Source organism: Muntiacus reevesi, chromosome 1 (genome assembly GCF_963930625.1).
Source record: "Muntiacus reevesi chromosome 1, mMunRee1.1, whole genome shotgun sequence".
NCBI lineage: Eukaryota > Metazoa > Chordata > Mammalia > Artiodactyla > Cervidae > Muntiacus > Muntiacus reevesi.
Window position 1 is genome coordinate 53,046,852 of NC_089249.1, and position 22,320 is coordinate 53,069,171.

General features: G+C 58.3%; 1 protein-coding gene across 3 annotated transcripts; it reads left to right on the forward strand.

Moving 5' to 3' along the window:
- The first annotated feature begins 2,234 nt into the window (after window positions 1-2,234).
- Window positions 2,235-21,600, forward strand: GGA1 (golgi associated, gamma adaptin ear containing, ARF binding protein 1). Of its 3 annotated transcripts, none has more exons than XM_065943550.1 (17): window positions 2,235-2,652; window positions 6,475-6,587; window positions 7,876-7,951; window positions 8,856-8,954; window positions 9,958-10,081; window positions 10,494-10,594; window positions 11,436-11,516; window positions 12,579-12,719; window positions 12,799-12,880; window positions 13,945-14,052; window positions 14,701-14,853; window positions 17,619-17,677; window positions 18,141-18,307; window positions 18,782-18,975; window positions 20,013-20,182; window positions 20,423-20,533; window positions 20,624-21,600. In XM_065943550.1, the coding sequence occupies exons 1-17, from the start codon at window positions 2,479-2,481 to the stop codon at window positions 20,732-20,734; spliced, it is 2,064 nt and encodes a 687-aa protein (XP_065799622.1). In that variant the 5' UTR covers window positions 2,235-2,478; the 3' UTR covers window positions 20,735-21,600. The 3 variants fall into 3 exon arrangements, with proteins under 3 accessions (XP_065799622.1, XP_065799636.1, XP_065799628.1); XM_065943564.1 differs by having other exon boundaries at window positions 2,498-2,652; window positions 6,503-6,587; XM_065943556.1 differs by lacking the exon at window positions 2,235-2,652 and adding an exon at window positions 2,778-3,192 and having other exon boundaries at window positions 6,503-6,587.
- Window positions 21,601-22,320: the final 720 nt, after the last annotated feature.

The window sequence follows — 22,320 nt, forward strand, 5'->3', positions numbered from 1 at the left end:
GGGATTTTGACACAGGTAGTCACTTCAGAGAAAACCACAGTTGGGTTAGTTGATTATAGCTGCTTCATGGACAACTCAGGTTTTCTTGCCCATCCCCTCCTAGGGGTTCCCCAAGTCACTTAGAGGAACACATTTGCAAAGGGTGAAGAGAACAGCTGCCAAAGGCCCAATTCCTGCATTTCCTGTGTCCTGTGTTGGTCCTCCTTCCTTTCACCATCCTCGCCATCCTCACCTTCCACACCTTCTATGCTGGCCCCCAGTCTGGGCCCAGGTCTTACCTTCACAGTCACTTCCTATCTCCCTTGCCAATCCTTGTTCTCCAGGACTTAGTGAGGCAAGCCTAGAGCTTTCATTAAAAGTAGGATCTGGCTCCCCTCACACACACACACACACACACACACACACACAACACACACTCCATGGGCAATGTAGAGCACATTCCTTCATCCTTCCATCCATAAACCTTATGAATAATAGTTTCAACTCATTCACCTATTCAATGTGTGTTGATTGAACACCTATGTGTCAGCTACTCTTTCAAGCCTTGAGGATACATGGGTGAACCACATAGCTGAGATTCCTCATTCTCACAGAGCTTACATTCCAGTGGGGGAGAAAGATAGAAAACACAACGGAAAGAAAAGAAATAGACAGTGGAAATAAGTGCTAAGGAGAAAAGTTCAGCAGAGAAAGTGAGTGAAGAGTATGTACTGGGGATTCACTTTGCAGACACCCATCCATTGAATTCTCACACCAAGTTTCAGATGAGAAGCCTGAGATCTAGGGGGTCTATGTGACTTGTCCTAGGTTACGCAGTTTAAAGAGCAATCAAGTCAGAATCTGAACCTTGGTCAGATCTATGCCATCTTTAAAAAGTGAGTCTTGACAGCGTGTATGTACCCTTAAATCAATGTGGTGAGTGCGGCTGCATTTTATTTCTGTAATAATTCATTTCAGTAATAAAAGAAACAAAGGAAAAGAGCTCTAAGCACATTTTATGTTACAGCTTTTATTGAGGAATGCAATAAACACACGTATCATTTTCCTGTACAATTTTAATGGCTGTGGGGGAGAATCTTAAAAAACATCCCAGTCTGCTGAATGGTTGAGTTTAGGGGAAAAACTGACCCAGCACATGCCTCGCAACTCCCTGATGAGGTCACCGTGGTTCTGCAAGGTGAATCGAGGTCGCTAGCTAGGGCGACGGCCAAGCAGAACCGGAATCGCCAGATTCCGTTTTGGTCTCCGCTTTAACCCTCCGGGAGACGGGGAGGTTTGAGAGGACACCATGGGTCAGTTCCCCGAAGGGCCACCAGGAGGCGACGGATCCGGGTGACCCTGGAAACCGGGCTCCCTCTGGCCGCGGGTGGGAAAAAGCAGATGAAGAGGGTCTGTGATGGAGAAATGGCAGAAAAGGCACCGAGCCTAGGAAGTCTGTTCATTCCGCCCTCCTTGATTTCAGTCACTGTCTTTCGCTCACTGTTGCCGCCTGGACCTCTCTAAAACAAAAGCCTGACTTTGTCATCACCACTCGTTGAAACTCTTTAACGACACCCCCAGCATAGTTTACAAGAAAAAAAAGCTAAACGCAGGACCTGTGTGATCTTGCCCCAGCCTATTTCCAGGCCAACATCCTCTGGAGCCGTATTAAAATATTTTTAATTATTTAACCTCGTCATCCTCTTTCTGCCCTGTGAGTCCTGAAACGTCTGGGTCCCCCCACCTGGAATACCTTTCTACATCAGGTTTACTGGGAGAATTCTGTCTTTCAGCTAAATATCACCTTCTCTGTGAAACCTCCTGACAAGACACCCCGTCCCCCAATCCCCGCCCCAGTTTGGGGTAAGGGGGTCCTTCCTGTGTTGCCATTACCCTGGGCTTCCCCCATCACGTTGTGTAATATCTGGCCTTGTCTTTCTGTTTCAGCGCCTGTCCCAGAGCAAGGCGAATACAGACTGCATGAACTGATTGCAGAATGAATGCAGGAGATAGTATAGGGTTCAGGCTCTGCCACTTGTGTGATCTCAGACAAACTATCTGGTTCATGTCGTGAGAAATAGCAAATCATTAAACAGTACTTAAAAACAGTGCTTGGAACACTGTAAGCACTCAAACGTCATTTTCACAGCGGCCAAGACGCCATTGCCCTTTTAAGGACGCCCCTCCCCACTTTTGCAGCTAAGCGGAATATCCGTTCAGGGACCCGGAAGTGACCTCAGAGCCCCTCAGAAACATGGCCCCGGAACGTTCTTCCGGAAGCGGTCATAGGCATCTCCGTGACGCACAGCGATTTAGAGCGTCCCGCAGGGTTTCCATGGTGCAACCCTCAGCCCCGAGTCCTTCGGCTTTCTCTCGTTCCCGAGCGCTCTGAACAAGGCAGGAGGCCAGTCGCTCTCGCGACATTGACGCTGCTTGGGGGAGGGGTTGGGAGAACAGGTGACGCTCTAGGCAAGTCCGTCTTCATCTCTATGGTGCCGAATGCTCCTGCGCCCCGGTCCAGCGCGTCGGGACGAACGTTGCCCCTTTAATCGGCGGAGGGCGGTGCCGAGGAGGTCCCGCGAGAGCGGCGGGGGGCGGGGGGCGGTGCCGAGGCTGGGGGCCCGTGGCCGATGGAGCCCGCGATGGAGCCGGAGACTCTGGAGGCGCGAATCAGTGAGTGTCCGGGAGGGGCGCGGGCCGGACCGGAACCGGAACCGGGGGCATTAGGCGGTCCCCTTCCCGACGGGGGCGGGGTACAGGGCGCCCCCTCCTCACGCTCCGCCCCCGGCCCGGTAAGGGGCGGTGTCCCAAAACCCATACCTCAGACCCTGGGGTGAAGAAGGGAGACCCCCACCAGCTGCATGGACCCGCAGTGGGAGCGAGTGCTACCCATCCTTCCGATTCCTGGGCCGCGACCCCCGGGGCGGAGTGAGCTGCCTCCAGCTCGGCGCCCAGAACTCCCGGGATGGAGAGCGCAGCCTACAATCTCCTCGGGCCCAGACTTATCCGCGAAGCGAACACCCAAGTCATTCCCTGGACCCTGGGAGGGAGCAGGCGAGCGTCGCCGAGGGCTGCACCACACACCCAGGAGGGAGAGACCCTGTTCCCCTTAAAGCCCCGAATCCTCCACTTTCTGGCGGTGCCTGATGGGACTCCCTTCTGTCTGTTCCTTGAACTTGCAACTCAGATTCGGTTCTTTCCCCACCCAGGAAGGTAGGACCCACTAACCCATGGAATCCCCCCAAGTTCTGGCCACATAGAACCCCCTAAACTCCACAGGCTTGGGAGGGTCCCGCCTCAGACTCAAGAAGTAATTTCAAGTTCTCTATCACTACCCTTAGTTCAGTCCCTCAGATTTCTGCACCCCCACCACAGATTCCTTTCCTGCCTCTCATCGAGTTTTCTCCAAAGCCCCGTGCAACCCTTCCTGTGTCTCCTCAGACCCAGCTTCCCATTCGTTAGGCTTCCGAGTGCTGACCCCCTCGCATGGTCCACCTGACCTCCCTATCCCACACTGCAGAAGATCCTCGCCTCTCATAACCCACTCTGGACTCTGCTCCTGAGAGCACAGCTTGCTTCTCCCTGGCCTAGTGACAGCTCTTTCTTTCCGCTCACATCTGCACCAGGGTCTCAGGGAAGCCTCTGGGTCCACCCTCAGCTTAGCCCCTTGGTCCCAGACACACCAGGGAGCCGCACAGGGTGATTTGGGATTATGGGCAACCCCTTTTAAGCCAGTCTTCTGCAGCGTTGAATCTCAGAACCAGACCATCTCCAGGGATGTTTCACAGTCAGTCTGGCCAGTGGAGGGGGAGGGCATGGAAAGGAAGCACTCAGCAGCCGTCGAGACTGTTCTGGAATGCCACAAGTGTCCAGGTCTCCACAGTCACTTGGGGGTGGGGGATGGGCAGGGCCCTGACTGACAGATCTGACTGGATGCAGGCCTTGAGCCATGGGTGGTACAGAATGGTGTCAGGTTTAGCAACAGTGGATGTTTTCTGAGAGGCCAGGGAGTTTGATCTGAGCAGCAGACAGGAGGCTGGTCTCTGATGGACTGGAGCTGAGGGTGTTTTTTTCTTCCTGTTGGTACCCTAGCAAAATTGTAAGCGCTTCCCTTGCAGTGATTGGGGGTGAAGAGTAGCTTTTGTTGGGTGAAATATGACATTGTCACCACTGTAGAGTGACAAAGTGGAGTCACACCCTGTTGTGAAACACCTCCTTCCCTGGGTGTTCTGCCCTGAGGCCTGCTGGGGGAAGTGGTCCCCCCAGGACGAGCTAAGAGGGCTGGGAGTTGAGGGCCAGCCCCAAAGAGGTTGGTCAGATCTCTTGGACCCAGAGGCCCTTGCTCTGAACCAGATGCAGAGAAGATGTCCCGTGATGCCACTGCTTCATCCCCCCTGGCTTCCGACTTAGGAGCAACTCTGGAACCAGTTACTATGTCCTCACTCAGACTCACGTGTCTCTTGACACTTTTAGGGACTTCCTGTTTTAGGTTCCCCCAGCTGGGTGTCACTGAGTGGGCAATATCCAGCCCCATGCTGTCTTTCTAACTGCAGACTGATGTTCCCCAGGCTCTCTCCATGTTGTAAGACTGGAAGGCAGAGTTGATGGGGAGGGGGGGCAGCTATTTCTGGTATTCCTGAGTGGTCAGCAGGGGCTTCATTTCTCCCAGGCACCAGAGGGCTCTGCAGGACTCCCAGAACACAGACATGTGCACAGGGAAAATGCTCCATTCAGGTCTCCGCTCAGCTGGACCTCTGAGGGCCCTCCCAGAGAGCAGCAACCCCCACAAACACACACTGTCTATACCGTCTCTCTGCTCTGAGTTTCTTTTCCTTTTTTTTTTTTTTTTAATGCTCTGTTTTTCTTAACAGCACTCTGCAGCAGTGTACAGCACCATGTTTGGTTGCTTGTCTGAGCAGTCAGTGTTTCCTATGCTGGGCTGTTGAGTTCCAGGAGGATGGGGGTTTTGTTCACTGTCGCAGGCCCACACTCAAAATATTTATTGAATAAATATGAATTGAATGATTGGTTGCCATGCTCTGAGACCCTAGGGCACCAGGCCTCCCACCACAGCACAGGACCCCCAAATAGGCAGGCAGCACATGCCGAGTCCCCAACCCACCCCTGGCCACAGGTCCCTCTGCGTCCCACCTCCTGGGCTGTTCTTCCACGGCCCCCGCTCCGTCCTCAGGCTGGGGCGGAACTGACGGGACAGGCTGGGAGGTGACGGAGAGCCAGCTCTGGCTGCCCCCGTCGTTCTCCCTGGACAGAGTATGTTGTCATCCCAAATCATTCCTGATTTCACCGTAACTTCACAAATGGGAAACGGACGTTCGGGAAGGTTCTGTGACCTACTTAATAGTTTTTTGTGTGTTTTTTTGGTGGGCTTTTTCATTTTATTGAAGTATAGTTGGTTTACGGCTGTACGGCAGCCGTTTCTGCTGTACGGCACAGTGACTCGGTTCTACACATATGTACATTCTTTTTTATGTTCCTTTTCATTATGGTTTATCCCAGGATATTGAATATGGTTTCCTGTGCTCTATAGTAGGATCTGTTGTTTATATTTAATTGTTGTTTGACCGACACTGGGGGGGGTCAGGCGGTTCTGTCTGGCCTTGTTTACCACCCCTTCCTGTTGGCCCTTTCCTAGCCACTAGCCATTCTGGATTTGAATGCCCCCAGAACCTCCCCCTGCCAGCCTGCCGCCGAGCCCGCGTCCATTCACTCATTTACTGGGGGGAGACCGACGTGTACATAAACGGCTGGGATGCGATGCAGTAGCAGACTTGGGCTCACGATGAGAGGCAGGTCTGGGGGGACACAGGAGCAAGCTGTCCTGGCAGTGCTGCCCCCAGGCAGGTATGACCTTAGATAAGGAGGAGGCATACCTGAGCTGTGCTCCTTATCACGCCCCTCACGCCCTGCCCTGCGCTGTTATCCACAGCTCTTCTCACAGGCAGCCCTTGAGTCATGTCATCCCCAGCCTGGTACTCCCTCTCGTGTTGCCCCTTCTGGGCAGCCTCCCCTGAATCCCCTCCCCCGGTTCCCAATTCCCGTGACCCTTTTGCCTCCCTCTGTCACCTTGTATTGAGAACCTAACTGCCCTTGGCCCACTTCCCAGCTGCGAAGCTCCTTGTGTTTGGAACTATGGCTTTTTTCCCCTTACCTCTGAGATCTCCTCTGAGAGTGAATTCTGTGAGAATTACAGGGACATTTTAGGAGCAGAGGAGGTGTGGTTAGACAGGCGGAGAGGCTTACAGCAGAAGTGACAGTAAGGGAACAGCCCCTGAGCACTCTCTCTGGACGTGGGGCCCTTTGGGGAGAAGCTGCGAGGGGAAGCCGGTGGCCAGCAGGTCCTCTGTGCTCTGACCTGACGGACGTCAGCGCTGGGATCTTGGGGCCGTAGGGCAGGGAGTCAAGGAGAGGCCTTTCCTTGTACTCAGTCGTACCCCAGGGCAGGAACTGAAAGAGGCAGGGGTATCCTTTCACCAGGTCGCACTAGCCCTCTCGTCTCCTCCAGACAGAGCCACAAACCCCCTGAACAAGGAGCTGAACTGGGCCAGCATCAACGGCTTCTGTGAGCAGCTCAACGAGGACTTTGAGGGGTAGGTGACTTCCCTGTCCTTTGCTCACGTGCTCAGCACCTGCCGTGCACACTCCAGACCTGGCCTTGGGCAGGGACAAGGGTGGGTTGAGACCCAGTTTGCGTTCTTAATAAGTTCCCAGATTAATGATGGCAGCAGGCACTCTGTGCCACCCTCTGAGGTGGGCCTTGCTGGACCCATTTTACAGGTGAAGAAACTGAGGCTTGGGGGACTCAGCAGTTGCCCTAAGATCTCACAGACCTGATGAGGCTCAGGGCTGCCTGACCCGTGCCGAGGCTTGCTTGGGGAGGACCTGCCGGAGAACTGCATGCTCCCCAGCTGGGGTACCCTCTGCTCAAGGCAGAACCTGAACTGCCTGCATGAGACCCACACGGTGTGCTTGTCAAAACTGTCCATTGGTGGTGCATCCAGGCTTGGACTAGACCACTCGGCAGGGAGCTTGAGGGGGCCGTTGTTAGCGGGCTCCCAGGTAGTGCTGAAGTTCGGGGAGTGCAGCCCAGTGTGCTTCACCTCCGCTGCACCCCCACAAGGATGCACCCCACCTCAGGATGCCATGGGGACAGCGTGATGTGCGTGCTCCCCAGACCAGCTGCCCAAATCCTGTCCCTTCAGTTAGGGGGTTGCCTGGGCGAGTACTGGATACCTCCAGCCCTCCATCTCTGCCACTCTAAAGTGGGGGTGATAGTGCTGCCTGCCTCAGGGGGCTCTTAGGAGCTTAGGCAGGAAAATGGAGGTGAGTCGCCTCGCACATGAAGCACTCAGTACGTGTTATCTGTTGCTGTCACTGGTGACAGGATCTGCTAGGTGATATCACCATTCTCCCAGCAGAATGTTCTGGGCACATTGTCATATTCTGCTCCCAGGCTGGGCCCCTGTAGACCGTGGGCATGTCTCTGTTACGATCTGGTAGGTGATGTCACCATTCTCCCAGCAGAATGTTCTGGGCATATTGTCATTCCTGCTCCCAGGCTGGGCCCCTGTAGACCGTGGGCACGTCTCGGTACTTGTCTCTACAGCAACCCGAGGATACAGCAGGTCATAGTTCTCAGTAAAGCCAGCCAAGGAGCTGAGCGCGTGCCTTTTCAAAGGTTGCTGGCCTGCGCTCCTGCCTGGCCCTGCCCTGTTGAGCCAGAGTCTCTGGCCCCAGTGAGTCCGAAGAGGGAGCTGGGCCTTTGCACATGCCCTGCAGGAGCGTCTGCGGACCACAGGTCCGGGGGAGGAGTGGCAGCACTCTGGGGTGCCCGGGGCTCTGTGGCTAGTCTGGCTCCTTGCTCTTCCTCTCCCCCAGGCCTCCACTTGCCACCCGGCTGTTGGCCCACAAGATCCAGTCCCCGCAGGAGTGGGAGGCAGTCCAGGCCCTGACGGTGAGAAGGAGAAACGGTGCCGACTGTTGCCTGACCGTGTGGATGGCACCAGGGGTCGGGGGGAAGACTGAGGTTTTTAGGGTCCCATCAGGCTCCTCTTTAGAGCCCAAGGGAATTATGCCAAGATGGCCTAGAATAAGGGTGTCTGCCAACCTTTGAAGGCCCCATGGCAACCAGTGAACCAATGGGCTGGCCTCCCACCCCAGACCCTGCACAGTTAGGCCTCTTGCAGGGAGGAAGCCCTTGGTCATCTGGTCCAGGGATTCCCAGCTCCAGCTGTCCCTCAGATCTTCTGGAGGCTGAATCAGGGCCCCACTCCAGCCTTTTGACCAGAACACCTGTAGTGTGTGCGTCCAGGAATCTTCATGTTTATAGAGCTCCTGGATGCATTGTGGAGCCCGACAAGGCCAGCCTGTCGATGGCCTCCAGACACAGGACAACACCAGGCACCCTTTTAGTAGTTATGTGTTTGTTTTAACGTGTTAGGGTTTGGGTGGGGTTTTTTTTTTGTCTCCTCACATAATAGTCCTGTGATTTCACATACATATAGCTTAGGATAAGGCTGAGGTTGATGGTGCCTATTTATGTTTCAAAAAAACCATCAAAGGAAAATAGTAAGAAAGTAATTTACAAGTGGTACTCAGATGTGGCCAAGCCACGGAGGGACTAGGTTGGTGATGTGAGTTGGGTGTCACCAGGCTCTCAGAGTGGCCTGGCCCTGTCTTCCGGGGGTGGTGATAAATCTCAGGGGTCTGTGAACCTCAGAATCCTTTTTTTTCTCAAGTCATTTTCTCCCTTCTCACTGCTGGTCTCTGGACTTCTGGTCCCTGGCTGAGGTGTGGGAGGGAGGCTGCCTCCTCTGACCCACCCAGGGGCCCCCGTACCTCACACCTTCCCTCCCCAGGTGCTGGAAACATGCATGAAGAGCTGTGGCAAGAGGTTCCACGACGAGGTGGGCAAGTTCCGCTTCCTCAATGAGCTCATCAAGGTCGTGTCTCCCAAGGTGGGTGCCTCTATTATATGCTCAGAACTCTGCTGTCATGGGGGGTTGAGCAGCGAGGATCCCAGATCGAGAGAGGAGGGTGACTGTCTTCCTCCTGACCTGGCACAAGCACAGACCCTTTCTCAAGGTCCCCTTCACACAGCTGGATCCAGGACAGCTGGGCTTCTAGGAAGAAGGTTCCAGGCTGCCCGATGGCTGGCTGACTCTGGAGCAGCTCGGCACTTAGGGAGGAATGACTGTAATGAAAGAACAGCTTCCCCAATGAGGGCTGCTCAGGTCTGAGCTCTCTCCCTGCAGACCTGGCCATAGCAGGTCTGGGCACCAGGGAGGGGTGCTCTGGCGCCCCACCTAGGTGTCTAGTGGAGGGTCTCCCTATCCCCACTCACAAGAGTGGCCTCCTTCAGGCCTCGGACCTGAGGCCCCAGAGTCCTCCCCTAGGTCAGGAACAGGTTTGGTGCCCCTTGTTGGGTAGGTGAGAACCCACCCCTTTCGCCCATCCTCGATCAGGCCCATCACTTGACCCAAGCAGCTGAATGACCCAGCAGCTCTTCTCAGGAGTTGACCAGTGTAAGACCTAGTTCCCTCAGCCGAGCGTGCTGCTGGGAGACTGAATGGAGCCTGGGGCCAAACGGCCCCATGCCTGCTCCTTCCCTAGTCAGCCAGGAGCCTGGTGGCTCCCCCTTCCTGAGCTCACCAGGTTAAGGCTTCCATGAGCCGACTGTGAGTGGGTGCTGGGCTCTGGGCCTTTCAGCTCTGCATCCCCAGCATGGTCCCGCTACTGTTGCCTTACTGAACAGGTGGGGGACTGGGACGCCCAGGGCCGGCTCAGCTTGGGAGCGGCAGGGCCTGGAGCTCTGCCAGGCTGGTCAGGTGGGACATGAGGGTCCTGTAGGCTGAGGTTTCTGAGGGAGTCCTGGGGAGGCAGCCAGGTTTGGGCTGGGGTCGGGGTTGCAGTGAGTAAGGCCAACCAGTGCGAAGCCTCCTCTCCCCTCGGTCCCTGAAGTACCTGGGCTCTCGGACATCAGAGAAGGTGAAGAACAAGATCCTGGAGCTTCTCTACAGCTGGACAATCGGCCTCCCCGAGGAGGTGAAGATTGCAGAGGCATACCAGATGCTGAAGAAGCAAGGTGAGGCACCAGAGTTGGGGGTGAGTGCCCCCTCTCCTCTGCCCTGGGGCTCCAGCAGCTTCAGGGCCCTGGCAGCAAGATCATGGGTGTGCCCTTTAACTGCTCAAGACCACAGAGTCAATGGGGCCTCTTTATGGCTCTGCCTGAGGCCAGATGAGCTGGAGAGAAGATGGGTTTAAGTCAGTCTTCCCCTCAGAGAGTGGCCCCCCCATGGAATGGTCTCAAAATAGAGGCTCCTAACTACGCCCTCTGCCGGCTGCTATTTGGCATGGTAGTTCAGGAGCAGGTCTTGACCCCTGAAAGCCAGCACCAGCATGCTAGAGAAACCCTGCCCTCCACTTTCCCTCCTACCCTTGCCCGCCCCGCCCCACCCCAGTCCCTGAGACAGTCTCCCCACCGCCCTCTGCTGCAGGGATCGTGAAGGCCGACCCCAAGCTGCCAGATGATGCCGCCTTTCCCGTTCCTCCACCACGGCCGAAGAATGTGATCTTTGAAGATGAGGAGAAATCCAAGGTGAGGCTTCAGGGAGCGCTGGAGGAGGACCCCAGGCCCCTTGAGGGTCAGCGGATTCCAGCCCCTGGCGGCGCTGTCCCTGGGTCAGAGGCTCACACTGAGCACGGCTGCGTGGTGGGGGTGGGCGCCAGATGGTGAGCCCTTACACACGCTGATGCTGCCCGCATGGTGCCCCGCACTTCGTACACGCAGGCCTGCGCCTGGTGGCCCTGGGGTTGGTCTGAGGGTATTTCATAGGTTGATCAGCAGGTTGCCTGTCTTTATGTCTGTGACTCTCTCAGCAGTAATTTCGTTAGTTTTTTGTTAAAGAAGCAGTGCTCATGGGCAAAAACTTAAAACAGCCCAGAGGTAAGATAAAAACCTCCTCTCTACCCAGTCAAGTCCCAGAGGGTAACTGCTGTTGAGTGTCCTGTACCTCCTTCCAGAATTCTCTTGCAATATTAATGTAATTTTTCACACCATTTGTGGAGAATTTATTTCTGCCGGGCACTGTGGAAAACACTTATGTGCAGTATGTCACTTGTCCCAGAGCCACCACATAAGATCAAGACGTCAGTAGATTCTTTTTTTTAAAAAAACATAGGATTCATTTATTTTATTTCATTGGCCTCTCAGCATGTGGCATCTTAGTTCCCTGACCAGGGATCGAACCCACACCCCATGCAATGGAAGAGTGGAGTCTTAACCCCTGGACTTCCAGGGAAGTCCCCCCTGTCAGTAGATCCTTGCCACCCCATGGAGAGCTTAGTGACTTATTTATGTCCCACCTCCAGGAAAAGGAACCAGCACAGGATGCCAGACCCAGAGAATGCCGTCACAGCGTGTCCCTCTGTCTCCACAGATGCTGGCCCGCCTGCTGAAGAGCTCCCACCCTGAGGACCTCCGAGCAGCCAACAAACTCATCAAGGAGATGGTGCAGGAGGTGATAGTTGAGCCCAGAGCTCAAGGAGGTGGCGGGAGGGGATGTTGAGCTGGGCCACCGAGGAGGGGTTGTGTGTATGTGTGGACCCACCTAAAGGGCTGTGGCAGCAGAGAAAGAGGGACTGAGTCAGGGGACCCTGTGGGCAGAGCTGGGGTCAATAAGTGCAGAAGAAAGCATTTCCCAGCAGCCGAGCTGACCTGCGCTGGCTTCTGTGAGACTGAGTACCTCTTCTATAAAAGTGAGAAGGAAGTTAGCCCTTATTGTACTTAGACAGAGTATGTATACAGAGAAGGAAGAACATAAGTGTATTTCATAAGAATGTATACCTGTGTTGGGGGTGCATGCTGAAATCTTTTTTATTGATAAGGTAAGTCATCAAAAGAATGCAGTCCAGACACCCAGAGACAGATGTTCTGGGCTATCTTAGTGTAAGCTGTGTGCTCTGACAACCCAGAGAAAGGGCAGCCCTTTTCAAGGAGGGTGACTGTATCAGACAGCACAGTACAAGCCCGCCTTTCATTCCACAAGGGAGAAGCGTGCGGGGTGAGCAGAGAGGGTGTGGGATAGCACGGTCCCTTGTGCGGCAGCCTTTCAAGGCCATGAGCTCCCTGCCACTTGCTACACACTGACAGACACCTCACGGGGTTCCGACACTAGTTTCTTTGTTGGTGACCACTCAGGTTCCCTTTCTGTCTCAAGTACAGGTACCTCCTTTCAAGGCACAGACGAGCGGGAGGGTTGTGTAGAACCACAGGTGTAGATCTAGGTCCCAGGCCTCCAGCATCAGCTGGCAAATGTGTTGGACTCACAGATTCCTGGGTCACCCCTGGAGATTCTAATGAGCTTGTGCATCCAGGGCATTGGCGAGAGGAGAGGAAGAGTGAACGCAGGGCTGGCCAAGGGCTTCTTGGACCAGAGTACCCTGTCTGGGGCCCGAGGGGCTCTTCGCCGGAGCTGATCCCACACCCAGCAGGCGCCCTCCAGGGTGGTGGGGGGCAGCATCCTGGCTCACGTCCGGGCCTGACCCGGGCTCTCTGGGGCTGTTTGCCAATGCCTCCCCAGGACCAGAAGCGAATGGAGAAGATCTCGAAGCGGGCAAGCGCCATCGAGGAGGTGAACAACAACGTGAAGCTGCTGACGGAGATGGTGATGAACCACAGCCAGGGCGGCGCGGTGGCCCGAAGCAGTGAAGACCTCATGAAGGTGCGCCCGCCCCCACCCGGCCTCCCCAGCCGCCCCAGTGCCCCCGCCGGCCCTGACCTGCTTGTCCTGCTGCCCCCAGGAACTGTACCAGCGCTGTGAGCGCATGCGGCCCACGCTATTCCGACTGGCCAGTGACACGGAGGACAATGATGAGGCCTTAGGTGAGCTGCTCTTAGAAGGAGCTACCACTAGGGGGCCCCCCTTCTCCAGCAGTGATCCTGGGCTTCTCCACTTTGAGGAAGAAGGAAGCGAAGCTGAGGGGCTGACCCTGAGACACTATGCGCCAAGCCCCCCCCCTTTGCAGACATCTCGTTTACTGCCTGTAAGCTGCACAGGAGGGAGAAGTGCTCCTTTTTCACAGTTGGGGTTCAGGGAGGGAAGTGGCCTGTCCAGATCAGAGAGCAGAGTGGTGGCAGAGCCAGGGAGGACCGGAGGCTCTCCCTCCAGACGCTGCCTCCTGGTAAGGGTGAGCTCAAAACCAAGAGCAAGTCCCTGAGGCCTGAGCGCCTGCAGAGCTGGGCCCCGTGGCCACGCGTAAGGGTCTCCCCCTTGTGCTGTGGCAGCACACGAGCCACGGCCTCCCCGGCAGCGGTCTAGGTACCATCTCAGCCTCCTGTCGTGGAGTTCCCTGAGCGCCTCCCGCGTGCCAAGTAGGCAGTGCACCCAGGAGGCTTGCCCCTCAGCTCCCTCTCAGCCCTGGCCCCCGGAGGACCTGGTTTGTGCCAGACACTGTTCTCAACCCCGGGGCCATGGCAGTGATCAAAATAAACAGAGCCAAATCCCCCAGGAGCTTTTATCCCGATGAGAGGAGACAGGAAACTGAGGGTGTGAGCCTGGCAGTTTGTTGGGCGGTGGTAAGGGGCATGGAGAAAAGCAGGGGAGGAACTGGGGGTGTGGGGCCAGAGTGAGGGAAGGCCTCCCTGAGGTGACGTGGGTAAAGACTGGAAAGCAGGAAAGGGTGAAGTTGTGTGGAGATCCAGGGGTCTCCAGACAGCAGGGCCAGTGTGGGGGCCTGGAGGGCCCGCGTCTGTGTTGAGGGGCTGGCAGGGGGCAGCGAGGAGACTGGGTGAGGGTGGGTCACGAAGTGCCTGAGGCAGAGGAGTCAGGATGGGCTGCCCCCAAGCCCCGCCCCCTCACACAAGGCTTGGGATGGATGTGGGCACTCCTCTCCCCCCGGAGGCCCCCACAGTCCTTCAGCCCAGCCCCTCCCTCCTGCCTGTTCCAGCGGAGATCCTGCAAGCCAACGACAACCTTACCCAGGTCATCAACTTGTACAAGCAGCTGGTGCGGGGCGAGGAGGTCAACGGTGATGCCACCACCGCCTCCATCCCCGGTGAGGAGGTGGCGGGAGAGCTGGGAGGGCCCACCGGCCAGAGTCCGGGGTGGGGCGCTGGTCCCAGAGCTCAGTGGCCCCTTAAGATGGGGGAGGCCCCCACTGGGAGAGCTGGGGGAGGAGTCTGTGCCAAGCCTGCAGCTGCAGGGGAGGAAGTCTGGATGCGGGGCAGAGGGAAGGGGGCTGAGGGTCTGGCAAGGACAGGCTGGAGAAAGAGGGCCTCTCTTTCATTTGACAAATCTGACGCCTGTTGTACGGACCTGGATGACATCCTGAGGCTTAGTTTAATCATCAGAAGTGCACAGGGGGGGCTTGATCCATAAACATTACAGCTCAGCTCCACTCTGGGTAGAGCAACAGCCAGGAGAGGCTAGAATGGGCCCTGTTGGGAGAGGTTGGGGGGGGGGCACTACCCGGAAACAGCAGAGTCTAAGAGGGGCCTTAAAGGACGAGAGGCAATCCGCCAAGTACTAGGGAAGCAAGAAGTATGTTCTGTGCAGAAGGGACAACATGTGCCAAAGAAGGGGCCTGGAGAGCAGGTCCCAGGCAAGGGCAGTGTGGCCAGGAGGGGGAGCTGGCTGCTCCCCAACACCCAGACTCTGTGTGTCCTCCGCCCAGGGCTGGCCTGACTCTCCTTTCCCACCCCAGGGAGCACCTCGGCCCTTTTGGACCTCTCAGGGCTGGATCTTCCTCCGACAGGCACCACCTACCCAGCTGTGCCCCCCCGCCCTGGCAACCAGGCCAGCCCGGAGCAGCCCAGCACCTCGGTTTCCCTGCTGGATGATGAGCTCATGTCTCTGGGTGAGGAAGGGGCTGGGGCTGGGGCCCGGAGCAGGGCAGGCTCAACTGCAGGTGGGGGCACATAAGGGAGCTTTCAGAATATGGTCAGGTCAGCTTGTTCCTCCTCTTCCTCCTCCTGTGAGTCCTGTGGCGAATCGGGGATGGGCATCAGGCCCATTTCACAACTGAGGAGGCTGAGGCTCAGAGAAAGGAAGGAGATCGTGCCAGGTCCTACTGTCAGGGGTGAGGCTGGCCCCACCTCTGATAAGCCAGCCACACCTAGGATCTGGCGGCCTAAGGGAAAACAAAGGGACTTCCCTATAGCAGGTTAGAGCTTAGAATTGGGAGCTACCCAGGCGAAAATCAGCAATCTCCTCGCCCTTGAGAGGAAGAGAAGGGGAGCTCTAGGCTCTGAGCACCAGAAGCTCCAGGAAAGCTGAGCTCTGTGACCTGCGCTGGTCCCAGACCAGGCCTGCAGTCACTACAGGCAAGGTCGGGGCTCCTGAGCCTGGCGGGGAAACGGGCTCACCCCTGGGGCAGAGCAGGGGTACCCACCCGGGCACACAGTTTTCGAGTTCCCAACTTTCAGGGACAGCCGCCCCATCTGAGAGCGTCGAAGCAAGAGAGCCTAGTAGCCACCTCCTCACAGTGGCCCTGAAGCTGTGACAAAATAGAGGTAGGTGGTCAGGCTCTGTCACAGGAAGCCTAACCCTGTCAGGCGTCTCAGAGGATATGTTAGGAAAGTGACTTGGAAGCCGAGTCAGACTGAGTTCTCCCAAGTTGGTTCTGGTAAAACCCACACCTAATGGACTCCAAGAAGCGATGGAGGGCCGGGTTCCCAGCGGGGCCACCATGCTGCTGTCTTAGCCCTGCTCCCTTCAGCCCAGGACACAGTGAGGCCAGCGCCCCTGGTTTACAGGTGCCAGAGCCAGGCTCCGAAAAGCTGAGCTACTTGCCCAGAGGGCCACAAGCTTTGGGTGAGACCCTCCGATTCTGAAGCCTCCCTGGGATCCTCTCTGCTGCTCTGACTCGGCCGTCAGCCAGGACAGGGAAGTGAGGGCTTGGAGTGCGGAGAGGAGACGAGGGAGACAGCGGACCAGGTCGAGGTCCCGTCTGCGGGCAGCTTCCCTGGGAGGCCCTGACCGCAGGGCATCCCGAGGCCTGCATCGGAATCCCTCCACCCGCCCCCTTTGCCTTCCCAGCCGGCGCTGGGCCGCAGCTACCTGACCTGGCGGCGGGTGTGTGAGCCCAGCCCCCACCCCACCGCCAGTCCGCGGCTGCGGCGAAGCCACCTCCCCGAGAGAGGCTCTGTGTGCTCTGCACTTCCTGTCCCCATGGTGCTTCAGCAGAGCCCTGAGCCTCCAGCTTCCTCTGCTTGCTGCTCAAAGTGAAGAAAATGTGGGAACCAGAACCCGAAGTGGCAGGGCAGGAGCCGCCCAGCTCCCCAGCTCGGGGCAGTGGAGGAAGCCTGGGACCACAAAGGGGCTCGTCCTGAACGGTTCTCTGTGGCAGGAAGGGTGCGGGGTGGGGGTGGGGCAGGCCGCCCAGGCTTCCCGTCTGCCAGAGAGGGCGTCCGGGCGCCTCTGCGTCTGAATTGTCCGATTCATTAGCAGCAGCAGTCCTCTGAGGCAGATGCTGCTGTTGTCTCGTCCTACAGACGAGGCGCAGGAAGGTTGTCACCAGCCCGGGGTCACAGCTGAGTGGCAGAGCTGTGTTTGAACGCCAGTCTTCGGGCCTTTCACTGCTCACGTCCAGACACTGGGCTTTCCAGTGGTGTGACCGTGGGCAGGTTGCTTAACTCGGAGCGCCTGCTTCCTCATCCCTAAGGGAGGCGTGAGAAGCCCACACCCTCCTTTTAAGGTTGCCTGAGGATTGAGGCCCGTGTCTGCAGTGCCTGCCCCAGGGGTGTGGGAGCTGATAGTCTCCATTGTTCGCCTTGGTCTCAGGCATGTCCGGATGAGGAGGCCCAGCAGTTGCAGCCTCCCTCACCTCTGCCCGTCAGGTAGCACGTCAGCTTGTTGTTCTGTCAGTAAGTTGTGTCTAACTCTGTGACCGCCCATGGATTGCAGCACGCCCGGCCTCCCTGTCCCTCACTGTCTTATTCAGGCTTTGCTACAAACAAGACAGAGGTCAGACTGGCTGGTGACCCACCCCCCTCTACTGACCAGCAGGCAATGAGCAGCCCCTTCCAGAGGGGCCACTGCCCTCTTTGCCCCCGTCAGTCAACCTTTTGGCACATGCCAGGGTAGACGAGGCCTTTTATATCTGCCCCGGCCATCATCCGCATGGTGTGCTCAGGGCCCCTGCGGCCCAGCCCAGGGTTGATCAGAGTCTAGGTCAGGCCTGGGCCCAGCGCCCCTCTGATGCTCAGAGGTTATCCCTCGAGTCAGTCATTGGGCGGGCACGGGATGCTGACTCCTGCAGCCTGGATCTGTGAGTCTACAGACCTCACATAGTGTCCCCCACCCCCCGCGCCAGCTCCCACCTGCCCTCTGTCGAACGAAGGCGACCTCAACCCTGACCTCAGTGGTTGAGTTGGCCTCTGAGCAGCGGGAGAGGAAGCATGTTTGGGCCGGTGAATGGGCCATTGAGATCAGTTTCTACTTCTCTCTGCTGGTTCCCTCTGAGACAGGGAGGGGGTTTGTCCCCTTTGAGCTGAACCTCTTGGAAGAGGGGGCTCAGGGGGAGGGTGGAAGCCAGGAAACCCTGACCTGACAGAGCCCCCCCTGCTGTCTTGCCTCTGCTCACAAATCCAGCTCCTTTCCCTCTGTCTCGCTTCCTTGTAGGCCTCGGCGACCCCACACCCCTCTCTGGCTTGGATGGTGCTGGGTGGAACAGCTTCCAGGTAGGAGCGGCCCTTCCAGAGGTGGGGCAGAGCAGTTGGGACAGGCAGCCTGAGGGGGCCGGGATGGAAGAGGTGGGCAGGAGGGCCCAGGGCAGGGGCGGTGGGGCTGGGGGGGCACCCATCCCAGGATGGGGGAAGGTGGGCGGGCCTCTCCTCACTTCCAACGCTTTTTGCTGAGGTCTCAGCCTTGGGTTTCCTTGGGTTGAGCTGGGGGCTCCCTGTTCCTTTCTTGTGACTCTGAGGTCCTTGAAATGGGATGGTTTCTCGAGTAGAACCCCAGATCAGACTTGGCCACCAGTGGCCCTGGAGTGAGGGGTGCAGGCCCGCGGATACATTGTCTGCACCTCTGCCGCTTCCCCAGACGTCGCCCGCCAGGAGGGGAGGGGACCTCAGGGCTGCACTGGGTGACCCAACACCTTTTCAGCGCAGCCTCACCCCCCTGCATCCTTTGTACACCCAACAGTCGTCTGATGGCATGGAAGCCCCAGCCCTGACTCCAGCCCCCAGTGTGGACAGTGGGCCCCCAGCGCAGACATCCCCACCCGCGAACAGTGGTCTGGATGACCTTGACCTCCTGGGGAAGACCCTCCTGCAGCAGTCGCTGCCCCCGGAGTCACAGCAAGTGCGATGGTGAGGGCCCACCCTGCCCAGACCCTCCCCTGCCCCGGGCCCAGCAGAAAGGGCCCTGGTGCTGGTTTGCTCAGCGAACGGCATGGCCAGAGCACCACCGCGTGCCAAGTGCTGCCCAGGGCTCGAGGGACACAGCAGTGACCAGGGCAGGCGCAGGGCCCGTCCACCAGGGCATGGACCGTATGAGACACAGGTCCGTGCCCCACTCACATGCCCTCCCCCAGGCCTGTCGGGGGAAAGACCTGTCAGGTCTTTCCCTGAGAAAGACCCAGAGGGCTGCCAGGAAGGAGGGCGCTGAATCCCCAAGTGGGTGGGGGGAGCACGAGCTGCCTGCTCCAAAGTGAGGAGACCACAGCCAGAGAGACAGGGTGTCTGAGCCAGCCATCAGGGACCGCAAGGACCCCAGCCATTCCTGTGCCCCTCATCTTCTGGCCATTGAAGACTTACCACTCGATGCACCATCCCCCCAATAAGGGAGAAGCAGCAGCCAGCCCCCCGGCTCACTCTCCGGGACCTGCAGAATAAAAGTAGCTGCAGCTTGCCCAGCTCCAGTGCCACCGGCCTGCTCCACTCTGTGTCCCCTGAGCCCCCCGGGCCTCCGCAGCAGCCCACGCCCACCGAGCTCTCGCTGGCCAACATCACTGTGCCTCTGGAGTCCATCAAACCCAGTGAGTAGGGCAGTGGCGCGGCAGGGGCCGGCCCAGCTGGGGCAGCTCCCTGCCTGCGCCCCCTTCCTCCCCCCACCTTGTGCTGTCGGGAGCTAGATCGGGGGTAGCAAGTGGGAAGATGGGCTCCCCTCCTAACCCTGCCCAGCTTGGTGGGGACTCTGGGTAAGATCTTCCCCTTCCTAGGACTTAGTTTCCTCACCGGTTCTGGAGTCACAGAACTGTATTTGAAACTCCAGGATGGAGAATTCCTTGGCAGTCCAGTGGTTAGGGCTTGGCACTTTGACTGCTAAGGGCCCAGGTTTGATCGAAGATCCCACCAGCCATGCAGCATGGCCAAAAGAATAAATAAACTCCAGGGTGACTCCAGGCGACTTCTTATGGGTGGCCCCTGCATCGCTCCCTGGGAAGGGCAGGGCCAGGACACAGGGAGGTCTGGGGGGGCTCTCTCCAAGACCACAGGGATAAAAACCCAGGTCTGAGCCTGTGCTTCTGCCCAGGAGCAAAAGAGGGGCCACTTACTGTACCAGACTATGACAAGACAGGAAGACTGGCCAGTCTTCTCGGCGCTCACCATCTTGTGAGCTCACGATGACAAGGGCAGTCCTTGGGAGCTGGTTAGTGGTCTTACACTGTCTTAGCAGCCTGGAGGACCCTGAGCTCAGAGAAACAGAGTGACTGTACCTGGGTCACACAGCGAGAGCGTGCCCACAGCTCATGCACAGCCTTCTACTCCAGCATGCCAGGAGCAGCCACACGGCACTGCATGAGCCCGACTAGGACTCAATTCCAGGGTGGGCGTCCTGCCCCCACCATCATGCTAGAAGTCCACCTGCCCATCTTGGCCCCAGATTATACCCCTGACTGCACCGCTGCCCAGGGTCAAGGCAGTATGCTGGGTCTGGGTCTTCTCATTCATTCCCAGCAGAGCAGTGAGCCCTGGGGTCAGCCGGGTATGAAGGACTGATTGGATGTGCTTGGACTCAGGCTTGGCACCCCGCCCTCTGCCCCCATCCACCTCTCCCCATCTCCCCTGCCAGGCAGCATCTTGCCGGTGACCGTGTATGACCAGCATGGCTTCCGGGTCCTCTTCCACTTCGCGCGAGACCCACTGCCTGGGCGCTCCGACGTGCTGGTGGTGGTGGTTTCCATGCTGAGCACCGCCCCCCAGCCCATCCGCAACATCGTTTTCCAGTCAGCTGTCCCCAAGGTGACATGGGTGTGCCTCCCTCCTCACAGCAGGGTGATTTGGGGCTAGATGGGGAGCCAGCTCTCCAGAGCAGGGGGTAGGGTCTCTGTCTCACTCAGGGAGTCGGGGTAGGAGGGAACCCAAGGGCAGAGCCCTAGGGCCCTCAGGATGGAGCTGACAGGAGGCTGGCCTTGTTCCTGAGGGACTGGGGACAAGGAGCCAGGGTTGGCTGTCCCCTATCTGTCCTCTGACCCTCCACAGGTCATGAAGGTGAAACTTCAGCCACCCTCAGGCACGGAGCTGCCAGCGTTTAACCCCATCGTCCACCCCTCAGCCATCACACAGGTCCTGCTCCTTGCCAACCCCCAGAAGGTGAGGGGCCCAGCTTTGACGGCGTGGCCATGGGGTGGGGACAGCCTCTTCTCCCGCTCTGACCCTCTGCCTTCGCCATCTCTGCTTCAGGAGAAGGTTCGCCTCCGCTACAAGCTCCTCTTCACCATGGGCGACCAGACCTACAATGAGATGGGCGACGTGGACCAGTTCCCCCCACCAGAGACCTGGGGGAGCCTCTAGAACCGAGAGGGCTGGGGAGAGGAGGGGCCACAGGACTGGCTGCTGCCAAGCCTAGGTGGAGGCCGTGGTGCCCTGGGACACCCTGTGTTCCCACAGCCATATTCCCCTGGGCCTGGTGCTTCTCCCTCACCCCTGCAGCCCCTGCCATCCTTGCCCCCTCCCCTACGGAGCCAAACCCAGCAGGAGGCTGGGCCTGGGTTTGCACTGGTGGGGACCGTCATCACAGGTGGGAGCCTGGAGCAGGGAGGGGCCGCACGGCCCCGGAAGGACTTGGGGTCGTGGGGGAGAAGCATGGCTGTCGGGCAAGGGTCAGGGCCTCAGGCCTAGCCCAGACCCCAGCCTGGGGAGGGGTCCTCCCTGCCTGTCTCTTATGCCTTATGGGAAGGCCCAGCCATAACTCGGGGCTGTGCTGGAGCCGGGACCAGCTCAGGCCTCCTCCATAGGAACCGGGTGACTGTGGGGGTGACGCCTGCACCCCCAGCCCTTTGCACTCTTGGGTTTGTGGTTTGATTCTCTTAGCTTTTCTCTCTGAGTGGCCCTGTGGTCACCGTCTCAGGGGGCCCAGTGCGGGGAGCCCCCCACCTGTTCCCCACTCCTCCTGGGGATCTCTACCTGCCTGGCCCCTTTGCTGTCAGGCCTCTGGGTGGGGAGACTATGGGGGTCATGTGACTGCTGGCCCAAAGGTAATGCCCCAGGGGGTGGCCCCAGCAGGGGGCTCCTGGGCAAGGGAGGTCCTACACTGGAGTTCTTGCGTGTCTCTTTCATTCATTGGGCTTTGTTCACCCATCTATCCATGGGCAGAAGTGGGGTCGGTGTGTGAGTGAGAGCAGGAGTATTTATGGAAATAAAACGTCCTTTTTCCTGGACCAGCTGCTCTTTTGGCCCTTCTGAGAGGGAGTCAGGAAGGATCCAGGCGTGCAAGGTCCCTGGGGGCTGCCCCGCAAACTTCTCTGCCTCTCCTGGGAGATCAGACCACAGTTCCCCTCCTCGTTGCTCCCGATCCCGGCACCGGAAGAGGCCCTGCTCAGGGGCCTGTGGCCACTGCTGAGTCACCAGAGAGGACCCGGGGGGCTGTGGGGGGCCCAGAGCCATCCCAGCTGGAAGTGAGTGGCTGCTTGGGCCTGCCAGGAGCCCCAGCTGCCGCAGACACTGAAGGGGAGGCCCCTGGCCACTCACTACTTCCTCTTGCTGCGCTCAGCCCGAAAACACAACTGCAGTGCAGCATCATCCGAGGCCCCTGCCTCAGCTTCTCCTTGCCAGAGGCTGCTCCCAAGGCGCAGGCACCACCAACCGCAGCCTGTTTCTGCAGAGGCCCAGGGACCTCGTGCAGGGCCCCCTGCCATTCCCAGGGACAGCACACTCCCCCTGTGTTTTCGGGGTGTTTCTCTTCACTGGGAGGCTGGGGTCCTGGCCTGAGGCGTGGCCTAGAGACTGGCAGCTGAGGGAGCCAACCAACGTGCAGCAGAGCCGTTGAAAGGCGTGGCCGGGGGCCTGCCCTGTGGCAGGGAGCCGGCTCTCCGTTCCTTCTGCGCTCTGGGGAAGCCTGCCCGCCACTTCTCTTTCCTAGAAGATGGTGGGAGTTCTGC

Excerpts from the sequence above, each read along its gene's own strand:
- GGA1 (XM_065943550.1), top strand. The coding sequence starts at position 2,479 with ATGCTCCTGCGCCCCGGTCCAGCGCGTCGGGACGAACGTTGCCCCTTT. Across the intron at positions 18,976-20,012 it reads TCTGGAGTCCATCAAACCCA|GCAGCATCTTGCCGGTGACC; the intron begins GTGAGTAGGGCA and ends CTCCCCTGCCAG. Across the intron at positions 20,183-20,422 it reads TCCAGTCAGCTGTCCCCAAG|GTCATGAAGGTGAAACTTCA; the intron begins GTGACATGGGTG and ends GACCCTCCACAG.